This window comes from Salmo salar, chromosome 21, assembly GCF_965601325.2.
Source record: "Salmo salar chromosome 21, fSalSal1, whole genome shotgun sequence".
Taxonomy (NCBI): domain Eukaryota; kingdom Metazoa; phylum Chordata; class Actinopteri; order Salmoniformes; family Salmonidae; genus Salmo; species Salmo salar.
The window spans coordinates 7,814,877-7,830,468 of record NC_138311.1 but is presented as its reverse complement, the minus strand read 5'-3'; the positions used below and the strand labels follow the sequence as shown (position 1 = coordinate 7,830,468).

General features: G+C 42.5%; 1 protein-coding gene across 2 annotated transcripts in view; it reads left to right on the top strand.

The window, feature by feature from the left end:
- The window catches only part of LOC106581675 (uncharacterized), a 210,731-nt gene that overhangs the window by 190,747 nt on the left and 4,392 nt on the right, over positions 1 to 15,592 (top strand). For both annotated transcript variants that reach the window (XM_014163884.3, XM_014163883.3), the window contains 9 exons: positions 5,546 to 5,599; positions 7,172 to 7,243; positions 7,329 to 7,394; positions 9,326 to 9,353; positions 9,866 to 9,919; positions 10,035 to 10,069; positions 10,565 to 10,696; positions 10,862 to 11,021; positions 11,656 to 11,720. In XM_014163884.3, the coding sequence (XP_014019359.1) occupies positions 5,546 to 5,599; positions 7,172 to 7,243; positions 7,329 to 7,394; positions 9,326 to 9,353; positions 9,866 to 9,919; positions 10,035 to 10,069; positions 10,565 to 10,696; positions 10,862 to 11,021; positions 11,656 to 11,720 (666 nt within the window). The remainder of the gene's footprint in view (positions 1 to 5,545; positions 5,600 to 7,171; positions 7,244 to 7,328; positions 7,395 to 9,325; positions 9,354 to 9,865; positions 9,920 to 10,034; positions 10,070 to 10,564; positions 10,697 to 10,861; positions 11,022 to 11,655; positions 11,721 to 15,592) is intronic.

Sequence of the window (15,592 nt, the reverse complement as noted above, 5' to 3'; positions counted from 1 at the left end):
TTCGGCTACTGGATGCTGATTGGTTGAAGTCTGCGCTATATCAGACATTGTAAACTTGGTGGTTCGAGCCCTGAATGCTGATTGGCTGACAGCCGTGGTATATCAGACCGTATACCACGGGTATGACAAAACATTTATTTTTACTGCTCTAATTACGTTGATAACCAGTTTATAATAGCAATAAGGCACCTCGGGGGTTTGTTCTATATGGTTAATATACCACGCTAAGGGCTGTATCCAGGCACTCCACGCTGCGTCGGGTATAATAACTTCCCTTAGCTGTGGGATATTGGCCATATACCACACCTCCTTGGGCATTTTTGCTTAATTTTAAACTGGGTGGTTCGAGCCCTGAATGCTGATTGGCTGACAACCGCGGTATATCAGACCGTATACCATGGGAATGACCAAACATAGATTTTTACTGCTCAGGTTTGTGGGATATGGCCAGTACACCACAGCTAAGGGCTGTATCCAGGCACTCCGCGTTGTGTCATGCTTAAAAACAGCCCTTAGCCGTTGTATATTGGCGGTGCCTTATTGCTTAATTATACTATGGCATTGTTGAATAGTCATTTCTGATTGGCTTGAAGGGCATTCTAGAGCGTGCATTATTTCTCTATAATGCACAGTATCAGCATGGTAGAATTTAGTGGCTATAGTTCATTCTTATAGCCATATTTTTATTCCTTATAACTGGATCTTCCATCAGGAGCTAGCCAGGTAACTAGATACTAGTCTTTGTTAGGCACAGCTAGCGGTCCTCGCCTTTTTTTCCCCCGGAATCAGCCAACCTTAGCTCGGACAATCACCTGCCAGTCTGCACAGCGCAATATCAACCCAGAACATATCGGACTGCTTCTCTCTACCATATCACCGGATTTCTGCCGCTCTGGTTCATTACACCGGATCATTACTAGCTAGCTGCAAATGAGCGGCTACTGGTAGCTAATGCCTCTGTCCCGAAGCTAGCACCAGCTAGCCTTGAACTAGCCTTGAGCCAAGCCCACATACCAGCTAATTCTAGGGCTACAATACCTCCTTTGCCAATTGGCCTGGACCTTTTTTTGTCGACATGGAGCCCCACCAATCCATCACGACTGGACTGCCGACGTGATCGCCCAATGTGGTCTCAACAGGCTATTCTGTTACGATATCGCCGCGGAACCATCTTCTAGCCCCGGCACGCTAGCTTTTCTGAACGCTGTGTCCCCTGCTCGCCCATCGTAGTAGTGACTACCGAACAGCGCCCTGACTCACCTATTGCTGCTCTTTTCACCCTATGATCACTCGGCTACAGAGCTAATGCCCGCTGGACTGTTTCAATAACACGGTACCTCATTTGGTTTACCTGTCAGCCCCAGCCTTGAACTCAGGTCCTGTATGTACCTAACTGACCTGCTCTGCCCATTCATCGCCATTTACCGTTGTTGTCTTAGGTTTCCTGATCAACACCTGTGATTGCTTTATGCCTCTCTCTAATGTCAATATGCCTTGTCTACCGCTGTCTTGGCTAGTTTTTGTTTTATTTCACTGTAGAGCCCTCAGTCCCGCTCAAAATGCCTTAGATAGCTCTTTCATCCCACCCCACACACATGCGGAGTCTTCACCTAGGTTAATTAATGCCTCCAGAGACGAAACCTCTCTCATTGTCACGCAATGCATAGGTTTACTTCCACTGTACTCACATCCTACCATACCCTTGTCTGTACATTATTCCTTGAATCTATTCTATCACGCCCATAAATCTGCTCCTTTTATTCTCTGTCCCCAACGCACTAGACGACCAGTTCTTATAGCCTTTAGCCGTATCCTTATCCTCCTCCTCCTCTATTCCTCTGGTAATGTAGAGATTAACTCAGGCCCTATAGCCTCCAGTTCCACTCCTATTCCCCAGGCGCTCTCATTTGTTGACTTCTGTAACTGTAAAAGCCTTGGTTTCATGCATGTTAACATCAGAAGCCTTCTCCCTAAGTTTTTTTCTCTCACTGCTTTAGCACACTCCGCCAACCCTGATGTCCTAGCCGTGTCTGAATCCTGGCTTAGGAAGGCCACCAACAATTCAGAAATTTCCATCCCCAACTACAACATTTTCCATCAAGATAGAACTGCCAAAGGGGGGGGGTTAGTTGCAATCTACTGCAGAGACAGCCTGCAGAGTTCTGTCATGCTATCCAGGTCTGTGCCCAAACAGTTTGAGCTTCTACTTTTAAAAATCCACCTTTCCAGAAATAAGTCTCTCACTGTTGCTGCTTGTTACAGACCCCCCTCAGCCCCCAGCTGTGCCCTGGACACCCTATGTGAATTAATTGCCCCCCATTTATCTTCAGAGTTTGTACTGTTACGTCACCTAAACTTGGATATACTTAACACCCCGGCCGTCCGATAATCTAAGCTAGATGTCCTCAATCTTACCCAAATTATCATGGATCCTTTCAGGTACAACCCCAAATCTGTAAACACGGGCACCCTCATAGATATCACCCTGACCAACCTGCCCTCTAAATACACCTCTGCTGTCTTCAACCAGGATCTCAGCGGTCAATGCCTCATTGCCTGGGTCCACGGTCAAACTTTCTAATCGACCTGGCCCGGGTATCCTGGAAGGATATTCACTTCATTCCGTCAGTAGAGTATGCCTGGTTGTTCTTTAAAAGTGCTTTCCTCACCATCTGAAATAAGCATGCCCCATTTAAAAACTGTTGAACCAGGAACAGATATAGCCCTTGGTTCACTCCAGACCTGACTGCCCTTGACCAGCACAAAAACATACTGTGGTGTTCTGCATTAGCATCGAATAGCCCCCGCGATATGCAACTTTTCAGGGAAGTTAGGAACCAATATACACAGGCAGTTTGGAAGGCAAAGGCTAGTTTTTCAAACAGAAATTTGCATCCCGTAGCACAAACTCCAAAAAGTACTGGGACACTGTAAAGTCCATGGAGAATAAGAGCACCTCCTCCCAGCTGCCCACTGCACTGAGGCTAGGAAACACTGTCACCATCGATAAATCCACGATAATTGAGAATTTCAATAAGCATTTTTCTACGGCTGGCCATGCTTTCCACCTGGCTACCCGTACCCTGGTAAACAGCTCTGCACCCCCCACAGCAACTTGCCCAAGCCTCCCCCATTTCTCCTTCACCCAAATCCAGATAGCTGATGTTCTGAAAGAGCTGCAAAATCTGGACCCCTACAAATCAGCTGGACTAGACAATCTGGACCCTCTCTTTCTAAAATTAGCCGCAGCAATTGTTGCAACCCCTATTACTAGCCTGTTCAACCTCTCTCTCTTATCGTCTGAGATCCCCAAAGATTGGAAAGCTGCCGCGGTCAACCCCCTCTTCAAAGGGGGAGATACCCTTGACCCAAACTGTTACAGACCTATATCTATCCTACCCTGCCTTTCTAAGGTCTTCGAAAGCCAAGTTAACAAACAGATCACCGACCATTTCGAATCCCACCGTACCTTCTCCGCAATGCAATCTGGTTTCCGAGCTGGTCATGGGTGCACCTCAGCCATGCTCAAGGTCCTAAACGACATCATAACCGCCATCGATAAAAGACAATACTATGCAGCCGTATTCATCGACCTGGCCAAGGCTGTCGACTCTGTCAATCATTCTTATCGGCAGACGCAACAGCCTTGGTTTCACAAATGATTGCCTCGCCTGGTTTACCAACTACTTCTCTGATAGAGTTCAGTGTGTCAAATCGGGGGTGCCTGTTGTCCGGACCTCTGGCAGTTTCTATGGTGGTGCCACAGGGTTCAATTCTCAGGCCGACTCTTTTCTCTGTATACGTCAATGTCACTCTTGCTGCTGGTGATTCTCTGATCTACCTCTACGCAGACGACACCATTCTGTATACTTTTGACCCTTCTTTGGACTCTGTGTTAACTAACCTCCAGATGAGCTTCAATTCCATACAACACTCCTTCCTTGGCCTCCAACTGCTCTTAAATGCAAGTAAAACTAAATGCATGCTCTTCAACCGATTGCTGCCCGCACCTGCCCTCCCGTCTAGCTTCACTACTCTGGACGGTTCTGACTTAGAATATGTGGACAACTACAAATACCTAGGTGTCTGGTTAGACTGTAAACTCTCCTTTCAGACTCACATTAAGCATCTCCAATCCGAAATTAAATCTAGAATCGGCTTCCTATTTCGCAACAAAGCATCCTTCACTCATGCTGCCAAACATACCCTCGTAAAACTGACTATCCTATTGATCCTTGACTTTGGCGATGTCATTTACAAAATAGCCTCCAACACTCTACTCAGCAAATTGTATGCAGTCTATCACAGTGCCATCCATTTTATCACCAAAGCCCCATATACTACCCACCACTGTGACCTGTATGCTCTCGTTGGCTGGCCCTCGCTTCATACTCGTCGCCAAACCCACTGGCTCCAGGTCATCTATAAGTGTTTGCTAGGTAAAGCCCCATCTTATCTCAGCTCACTGGTCACCATAGCAGCACCCACCCATAGCATGCGCTCCAGCAGGTATATTTCACTGGTCATCCCCAAAGCCAATTCCTCATCTGGCCGCCTTTCCTTCCAGTTCTCTGCTGCCTATTACTGAAACGAACTGCAAAAATCACTGAAGCTGGAGACTCGTATCTCCCTCACTAACTTTAATCATCAGCTGTCAAAGCAGCTTACAGATCATTGCACCTGTACATAGCCCATCTGTAAATAGCCCAACCAACTACCTCATCCCCATATTGTTATATATTTTTTTGGTTCCTTTGCACCCCAGTATCTCTACTTGCACATTCATCTGTGCATGTTTGAGCTGCTTTTGAAAGCAAAAGTAAAATATAAAAACATTATTGGCATTGTTGAATTCGATTTCCATAATAGCAAGCTAGGACTGATGGTGATGATTGGTTAGCTAAATTAGCAAGTCTGTCTGTTTGGTTACCAAGGAAACTACTGTAGCTATCTAGTAAACTTGCTAGCTACTTCAGTGGATGTTGAACACTGTTGAACAAATGTGTTAAATATAGCCATGGTAGAAAAGGGGCTCTATGCATTCTCTGGAAAATAATGCAGTTCCATGGAAGGTTAGTTCCACACACCGTCCACGTCATTTATTATTTTCCATAGAGCGCATAACCCCTCGTTGATTATCCCTTACATATTTGCCATATTCTAATAATTGTCATGCGGCAACGTATTGCCATGGTCCGTGCCATGGTGAAACTCCTGCACTCTGAAATAATTGGATGGTGAAACTTGCCAGCCAACCAGAAAAGCAAGGTGAAGCAATTCAGGCATTGAAAGTCAGGACAATCCTTGTCCTGTAAAGAAGCATTATTTTTATAGTTGAGAAAAAAAAAAGATTTTGCATGCAATTCAGGAATTTAGAATGATATGTGGAGCTTAATTATTACTCGGTGACATCACGTACCTAGAAAATGATTTGGCAATCATCATTTAAAAAAACAAAAACACAAAACTAAACAAAAATCCACCCCTGTCGAACGGATAAAAATGTTTTTGTTTTTGTCACATTATTGATGTGTTGTTTGTGCAGGGGCAGTATGGACCTTCTGGGATAAAGGGTGAATTTGGAATGCCCGGAAGACCTGTAAGTACTGGAGCTAAATTTCTAACTTTACAATTACAGTAGGGTCTCAGTAGCGTGACGGTAGTAGTGTCACACAAAGCAATATGGATGTAATTTCTGTTGCAGATGCAAATTGCTTGTGACATCACCTCAAGCAAGTAAGCTAACCACGCTAGCGACGAGCTAGCTAATGCAGTTCATGTTAGACATTTTCAGTTAAAACTGGACAGAGAAACGTCTGGTTTCACTTATAAAATTACCTTTATTGACTGCCAGACCATATACTGTACATAAACCATGACTAGCCAGGGTGTCTAGATTTGTTTATATCAGGGGTGTCAAACTCATTTTGCCCCCGCGGCCGCATTTGGTCTCTCGGATTTCCTCGCCCCCAAGACGATGGATAAAAAACCTTTATCCAATTTTCTATGCTCCCTGACTGTCTAGCTTTCATTTCAGTGATTATTACACAGCTGGACACAGTCAAAAAACGGTATTAATGTTTGTCCATTATCATTTCAACACAGTTTCGATTTGGTTTTAGTCATTTAGAAGTATATTAAGTCCACCCCACATTTCTTTTTTTTATATAATATATATATATATACAGTACCACTCAAAAAGGGCTATCTTCTGTATACAACCCCTACCTTGTCACAACTGATTGGCTCAAATGCATTAAGAAGGAAATAAATTCCACAAATTAACTTTTAACAAGGCACACCTGTTAATTGAAATGCATTCCAGGTGACTACCTCATGAAGCTGGTTGAGAGAATGCCAAGGGTGTGCAAAGCTGTCATAAAGGCAAAGGGTGGCAACTTTGAAGAATGTAAAATCTAAAATATATTTTGATTTGTTTAACACTTTTTTGGTTACTACATGATTCCATATGTGTTATTTCATAGTTGTGATGTCTTCCTATTATTCTACAATGTAAAAAATAGTAAAATTCAAGAAAAACCCTTGAATGAGTAGGTGTGTCCAAACTCTTGACTGGTACTGTATATTCAAACCACCCCTGGTTCATACATTTCCCATTTGTCATGTATTTTTTGTCGCTATTGGCTGCAGCACTGACAGCTGTGTTGACATGGCAACTGGGACGGATTTCCGATTGGAACGATATCAACGAATCATATAAACTTTTTTCTGCTCACTGATTGGATACTGAATACCGTCAGTTGCATGAATTAGGATTGATTTCTGTCTCTTGCAATGCAACTAAATTGCAGGCAATTTTGGAAGGGAGACATGGAGCGAGACATAGAGCTACCTGGATGCAACTTTGTTGCAAGCAACATAAATTGCATCCAGATTGCTTCGTGTGACATCAATTTAAGAGATACAGATGTTTCCTTTCCTTGAGCAGGTGTGGAATAAGTCTAAATGTACATAACATCTATTGCCAGTTTGAGTGTAATTATGGAAAGTAAGTACGGAATGCTACAACAACTACTACTACTTATACTAATACTACTACTACTACTAGTATTATCTCTTGTAATTATTATTACTGCTATTATTATCTCTAGTGAATGCTCCTTGTGTAAGGCCTGTGTAGTATCTAACTGTCCATGTCTGTTTCCTACAGGGTCGTCCTGGTGTAAACGGATACAAGGGTGAAAAAGGAGAGCCATCCACAGGTGCCGGATTTGGCTACCCAGTAAGTGTGACATGTGCATATAACAATGCACTGGGCCGATTTACAATCCAATGGAAGTGCACTGACTGATGTCATCTCTTTTCAGGGTGTCCCAGGCCCACCCGGGCCCCCAGGACCACCTGGACCAGCTGTGCCTGTGGACCGCTTCAACGTGAGTTTATCAGAATCCTTATTCCCAAAACCAGGGTTTTGTTCATTCAGCACCAAATGGAAGACTGACACAGGGAGAGACAACTTTGACTTGTCTAATAAGCAACAATAATTTAAATTTTCCAGCGTATGCCCTAATGAGCACAACCCTGAAGATCATATACAGTTGAAGTCGGAAGTTTACATACACTTAGGTTAGTCATTAAAACTCGTTTTTCAACCACTCCACAAATTTCTTGTTAACAAACTATAGTTTTGGCAAGTCGGTTAGGACATCTACTTGGTGCATGACACAAGTCATTTTTCCGACAATTGTTTACAGACAGATTATTTTAATTATAATTCACTGTATCACAATTCCAGTGGGTCAGAAGTTTACATACACTAAGTTGACTGTGCCTTTAAACAGCTTGGAAAATTCCAGAAAATGATGTATTGGCTTTAGAAGCTTCTGATAGGCTAATTGACATCATTTGAGTCAATTGGAGGTGTACCTGTGGATGTATTTCAAGGCCTACCTTCAAACTCAGTGCCTCTTTGCTTGACATCATGGGAAAATCTAAATAAATCAGCCAAGACCTCAGAAAAGAAATTGTAGACCTCCACAAGTCTGGTTCATCCTTGGGAGCAATTTCCAAATGCCTGAAGGTACCACGTTCATCTGTACAAACAATAGTACGCAAGTATAAACACCATGGGACAATGCAGCCGTCATACAGCTCAGGAAGGAGATGCGTTCTGTCTCCTAGAGATGAACGTACTTTGGTGCAAAAAGTGCACAACAGAGAACAGAGAACAACAGCAAAGGACCTTGTGAAGATGCTGTAGGAAACAGGTACAAAAGTATTTATATCCACAGCAAAATGAGTCCGATATCGACATAACCTGAAAGGCCGCTCAGCAAGGAAGAAGCCACTGCTCCAAAACCGCCAATAAAAAGCCAGACTACGGTTTGCAACTGCACATGGGGACAAAGATCCTACCTTTTGGAGAAATGTTCTCTTGTCTGATGAAACAAAAATAGAACTGTTTGGCCATAATGACCATTGTTATGTTTGGAGGAAAAAGGTGGAGGTTTGCAAGCCGAAGAACACCATCCCAACCGTGAAGCACGGGGGTGGCAGCATCATGTTGTGGGGGTGCTTTGCTGCAGGAGGGACTGGTGCACTTCCCAAAATAGATGGCATCATGAGGGAGGAAAATTATGTGGATATATTGAAGCAACATCTCAAGACATCAGTCAGGAAGTTAAAGCTTGGTCGCAAATGGGTCTTCCAATGGACAATGACCTCAAGCATACTTCCAAAGTTGTGGCTAAATGTCTTAAGGACAACAAAGTCAAGGTATTGGAGTGGCCATCACAAAGCCCTGACCTCAATCCTATAGAACATTTGTGGCCAGAACTGAAAAAGCGTGTTCGAGCAAGGAGGCCTACAAACCTGACTCAGTTACACCAGCTCTGTCAGGAGGAATGGGACAAAATTCACCCAACTTATTGTGAGAAGCTTGTGGAAGGCTACCTGAAATGTTTGACCCAAGTTAAACAATTTAAAGGCAATGCTACCAAATACTAATTGAGTGTATGTAAACTTCTGACCCACTGGGGATGTGATGAAAGAAATAAAATCTGAAATAAATAATTCTCTCTCCTATTATTCTGCCATTTCACGTTCTTAAAATAAAGTGGTGATCCTAACTGACCTAAAACAGGGAATTCTTACTAGGATTACATGTCAGGAATTGTGAAAAACTGAGTTTAAATGTATTTGGCTAACGTGTATGCAAACTTCTGACTTCAACTGTTCCATCGATGCCATTGGCCACAAAAAAAGTCTATAATGCCATCTTCATCTAGGAATAAGAAACAAGATATCATGTTTGTGTGCAAGATACTGGAGAATACTTTAATGTGTAATTTCCCATTTGTTGCAGGGATATGACGCCTCAAGGATTTATCCAGGTATGCTGACAATGATTTGTTGTTTTTACTTCAAACACTATACATCTTGAAGACAGAGGATTACATTTGTCACATGAGCATACCCAGCAGTCAATGAAAATGAAGAGACAGTTTTTATTCTTTAAAGAGACATAAACAGTTCCCCATCAACCTTCAATTGTATTCAGCTATTGAAGAAAGAGGGATTCGAGATCAATCTACTGTCAAGAGATTAGGCCAATGCTTTCATAAAAAGCACCTAGATTTGTGGAATTTACTGATAAAAAAAAACTGGAACATCAAAATAGTGCTGTCAAGGTTTCATTTAGACTTTGAAATCCATTCTGTTTTAATGTAAGGCTAACCATTCCATTAGCCCCATAAAAAAGTTACATTTGACTGCCATTGGGCATGGGTAGTGCATACAACCATTACAATACAGTGATACAAATTATATTTATTTCTAATAGAAATGTTTCCATGTTTATTTTCTAAACTGTGTATATTCTTCACATGTTCTCTGTTTTTTGTAGCGACAAAGGGGGAGAAAGGTGATCACGGAGCTCAAGGTCTCCCAGGAACGCCAGGTAAGACTTTTATGTCTCAATACAGCACAGGGATAATAACAACCACTTGGTTTTATCTTAAGGCTACAATTCAACCTGTATGCTTTTTGTGATTTACATTTTTTTTTTTTTTCAGGTGTGGCCTCTAACTTAGACATATTCACATTCAAGGTACAGTATTACCATTAATAGTACTACAGTATGCATTACATACAGGGATTTAGTAGCTAAAATAGTAGGTTTGTACATTTTGGAACACTGGTTGAGATGGCGTAAACGTTCATGCAAAAAGCACTAATTTGGCTGAACATGTGTTTAAAAGATATTCACAGAATAAAGAGGTGCATAAACAACGTTTACAAACATTTATCCTCCACTACATCGCTGTTGAATTTCTAATCTAGCCTTAGAGAGTTCTTCTCCAATAAAAATGTATCTGGTTTTCAGTCATCTCTTTGTATTTTGTCTTTCTATTTCTCTCACCACTCTGATTTGGTGTAAAGAGCCCTCTACTGCCAGTCCAGATTCCGCACTCTCATCTTCAATTAACCTAAAAACCTAACAAGAAGTGAAATTCTATTATCCTATTCCTACATAATCCTATCATCCTTAAGAAGATGGGTAAGTTTGACAGGACAGAGCATTAATAGATGTTTGTCTTTGCAGAATGACCTGAAAGGAGAGCGTGGGGATTCAGGCGTGAAGGGGGAGAAGGGAGAGCCAAGTGGTGGCTATTATGACCCCCGTTTTAGAGGACAACAAGGCCCACCAGGACCCCCTGGAAACCCAGGACTTATGGTACGAAATTGAGAGGACATAAAAGGAACTTGTCACAACCTTATATCAGTCATTAAGACACCTTACAATATCGGTCTTGTTTCGCTAACAAAAATGGAAAGAGAGCCTTATAATGAATGTGGCACAAGTAAAGTTAGATGTTATTTTCCTTTTTTTTTATCACAGGGTCCAAAGGGAGATTCAATCATGGGCCTCCCTGGTCCCCAGGGCCCACCAGGCTCCCCCGGGATCGGCTACGACGGTCGTCCAGGAATCCCAGGCCCACCAGGTCCTCCCGGGCCCCCAGGGTCCCCCTCACTACCAGGGGCCTATAGACCTAACCACTGTGAGTTTCCTAACCAGTGACAAACACAATGTCACAATAGTCTTCATTAGGGTATAGTCCCAAGGTAAATTTTACATTGGTAGTGGTTTGGAGTGAGGTACAAGCAACTACACAGAGTGTACAAAACATTACGATCACCTGCTCTTTCCATGACATAGACTGACCAGGTGAACGCTATGATCCCTTATGTATGTCACCTGTTAAATCCACTTCAGTCAGTGTAGATGAAGAGGGGAGGAGACAGGTTAAAGAAGGATTTTTAAGCCTTGAGGCAATTGAGCCATGGATTGTGTATGTTTGCCGTTCAGAGGGTGAATGGACAAGACAACATATTTAAGTGCCTTTGAACAGAGTATGGTAGTAGGTGCCAGGTGCACCGGTTTACGTCAAGAACTGCGACGCTGCTGGGTTTTTCACACTCAACAGTTTCCTGTGTGTATCAAGAATGGTCCACCACCCAAAGGACATCCAGCCAACTTGACACAACTGTGGGAAGCATTGGAATCAACATGGGCCAGCATCCCTGTGAAACGCTTTCGACACCTTGTCAATATTAGGAAGTTGTTCCTAATGTTCTGTACACTCAGTGTATATCATATCATATCGTCATCATTTATTTTTTTCTTCATCACAGCCATCAATATTCCTGGCCCCCCCGGACCTGCTGGACCACCTGGAACTCCTGGTCACACTTCAGGGGTAAGTGGTCATCCCACGGTCTGTCATACAGTATTTGTTTTTCTTTATATTTGTTTATTTTTTACACTGAACGTTATCAGATCGTCAACCAAAACCTAATATTAGATAAAGGGAACACGAGTGAACAAATAACACATTTCTATTAGTGTTGCATGGTATACCAGTACCATGGTAATATCACGGTACCAAAACGTCATGATACTTATGATACCAATACCGTAGTACTGTTCCATATGATACTACCACATTTTTTAGCACTACCGATCTAAAGAACCCGCTGGCATTTAAAAAGACAGTTTTGTTTATAAATTCAGTTGAATTTAAGCAACAGCCACTAGTCTCTTGTGTGCGCAGGTCCAATAATATCCACTTCATTTTCATGCGCATATCATGTGTGGCAGCTGTAATCAGCCAGCGGGAAATGTAGACCCTGATGCATCTTCTGTGGTTAGATTTGTACATTTGTTACATTGGATTACCGCGCACAGCGAGTAATGTTGGTACATTGTATAATTTCATCACCTTTTATAACCAAGAGTACAGGCCAATCTGAGTAGACTGTGCAAGTTCATTGTCATGCAGAGAGGGAAAATGGAGCAACGTTTCGTGACAGGCATGCTGCAAGACCCTTTTCCTATATTCCTGTGGCAATCAAATTTGCCTAGACCTACTGTCAAGTTACCAGGTTAGCTAGCTTGGTAACATGACTGAACAAAGTTGTTTATCAAACCAATAAGTAGCAACCCGGGATTAGTTTAAAACGGCCCGCGACACTTCCCGCCACATGATTTGTCAAATTATATAAAATGCTTGAGAATCCCTATTGAACAACTTGTCTCAAGCCTAAACGGTTAAAAAAAAAATGACCCATATTTCCAGAGATGCCTTTTTTTCTTTCTATTGGGATTCACACGAATTTTATTTAATTTCACAAAACTTTTAAAACTAATCCCGAGTCGCTAATTATTGGTTTGTTTTTCAGTCATGTTACATAGCTAGCTAATATGGTAACTTGACAGTAAGTTCTATAGGTTGCAATCATTTTTTATAATTACACATTTGAATCCGGCATCGTTTTGTGTATCAGCTCATTAACCATGAGCCATTGAATCGGTATGGGAATCTCTTCCCAACTATTTAGCAATCTACAGTGCCTTCGGAAAGTATTCAGACCCCTTCACTTTTTCAAAATTTTGTTAGGTTACAACCTTATTCTATAATTGATTAAATCATTTTTTCCCCTATTCAATCTACACACAATACCACATAATGACAAAGCAAAAGCAGGTTTTTATCATTTTTGCTAATTTATATAAAAAATATATATTACATTTACATAAGTATTGAGACCCTTTACGCCGTACTTTGTTGAAGCACCTTTGGCAGCGATTACAGCCTTGAGTCTTCTTGGGTATGACGTTACAAGCTTCGCACATCTGTATATGGGGAGTTTCGCTCATTCTTCTCTGCAGATCCTCTCAAACTCTATCAGGTTGGATGGGGAGCGTTGCTGCACAGCTATTTTCAGGTCTCTCCAGAGATGATCGATCAGGTTTAAATCCAGGATCTGGCTGGGCCACTCAAGGACATTCAGAGACTTGTCCCCAAGCCACTCCTGCGTTGTCTTGGCTGTGTGCTTAAGGTCATTGTCCTGTTGGAAGGTGAAACTTCGCCCCAGTCTGAGGTACTGAGAGCTCTGGAGCAGGTTTTCATCAAGGATCTCTCTGTACTTTGCTCCGTTCATCTTTGCCTAGATCCTGACTAGTCTCCCAGTCCCTGCCGCTGAAAAACATCCCCACAGCATGATTCTGCCACCATCATGCTTCACCGTAGGGATGGTGCCAGATTTCCTCCATATGTGACGCTTGGAATTCAGGCCAAAGAGTTCAATCTTGGTTTCATCGGTCTGAGAGTCCTTTAGGTGCCTTTTGGCAAACTCCAAGATGGCTGTCATTTGCATTTTACTGAGGGGCTTCTGTCTGGCCACTCTACCATAAAGGCCTGATTAATGGAGTGCTGCAGAGATGGTTGTCCTTCTGGAAGGTTCTCCCATCTCCCCAGAGGAACTCTGAAGCTCCCTAAGAGTGACCATCGGGTTCTTGGTCACCACCCTGACCAAGGCCCTTCTCACCCAATTGCTCAGTTTGGCCAGGCGGCCAACTCAAGGAAGAGTCTTGGTGGTTACACACCTCTTCCATTTAGGAACGATGGAGGCCACTGTGTTCTTGGGGACCTTCAATGCTGCAGTCATTTTCTGGTACCCTTCAGATCTGTGCCTCGACACAATCCTGTCTCGGAGCTCTACGGACAATTCCTTCGACCTCATGGCTTGGTTTTTGCTCTGACATGCACTGTCAACTGTGGGACCTTATATATACACGTGTGTGCCTTTCCAAATCATGTCCAATCAATTGACTTTACCACAGGTGGACTCCAATCAAGTTGTAGAAACATCTCAAGGATGATCAATGGAAACCTGAGCTCAATTTCGATTCTCGTAGCAAAGGGTCTGAATACTTATGTAAATATGGTATTTCTAAAAACCTGTTTTCACTTTGTCATTATGGGGTACTGTCACGAATGCTAGGAGTGGTGGTAGGAGTCAGGCGCAGAGAGCAGAGGTAAGAAAAAATGAGATTTATTTTTCTCTGGTACGACAACGGTCGACGCCAACACAACAGGCGTGTGAACTAAGTGACCTACCCATACACAACGGGCACACAGTCCGGAAAGAAAATAAATCAGGCAGATCGCCAGCACATCCAAAAGCACACTGACGTAAAATAATCCCGCACAAACCTGGGCGGGCTAAACAGGCTTAAATAACCACAAATCAAGATACACAAATAAGGAACAGGTGCAAACAATAAGACATACCAACAGAAAAGGAAAAAGGCGACGACGACCGCCGAGCGCCGCCCGAGCAGGCAGGGGAGCCACCTTCGGTGGGATTCGTGACAGGTACTGGGTGTAGATTGAGGAAAACAAATAATTTAATCAATTTTAGATAAGGCTGTAACATTACAAAATATGGAAAAAGTCAAGGGGTCTGAGTACTTTCTGAATGCACTGTATCTGTAAGATCCTTCAGTCGAACAGTGAATTTCAAACAAAGATTCAACCATAAAGATCAAGGAGGTTTTACATTGCCTCGCAAAGAAGGGCACCTATTGGTGGATAGGTAAAAAAAAAGCAGACATTGAATATCCCTTTCAGCATGGTGAAGTTATTAATTACACTTTGGATAGTGTATCAATACACCCAGTCACTACAAAGATACAGGTGTCCTTCCTAACAAAGTTGCCAGAGAGGTAGGAAACCGCTCAGGGATTTCACCATGAGTGACTTTAAAACAGTTAGAGTTTAATGGTTGTGATAGGAGAAAACTGAAGTTGGATCAACAACATTATAGCTACTCAACAATACTATCCTAATTGACAGAGTGAAAAGAAGAAAGCCTGTACAGAATACAAATATTTCAAAACATGCGTCCTGTTTGCAAAAAAAAATGTGACAAAGCAATTAACTTTATTATAGTGTTATGTCACAAAGTGTTATGTTTGGGGCAAATCCAATACAACCCATTACTGAGCATAGTGGTGACTGCATCATGATATGGGTATGCTTGTAATCGTTAAGGACTGGCGAGTTTTTCATGATAAAATATCAACGGAATGGAGCTAAGCACAGGCAAAATCCTAGAAGAAAACCTGGTTCAGCCTGCTTTACAGCAGACAATGGGAGATGAATTCACCTTTCAGCTGGACAATAACCACACAAGGTCAAACCTACACTGGACTTGCTTACCAAGGAACAGTTTTGACGAGTTACAGTTTGACGTAAAAAATGGTTGTCTAGCAATAATCAACAAC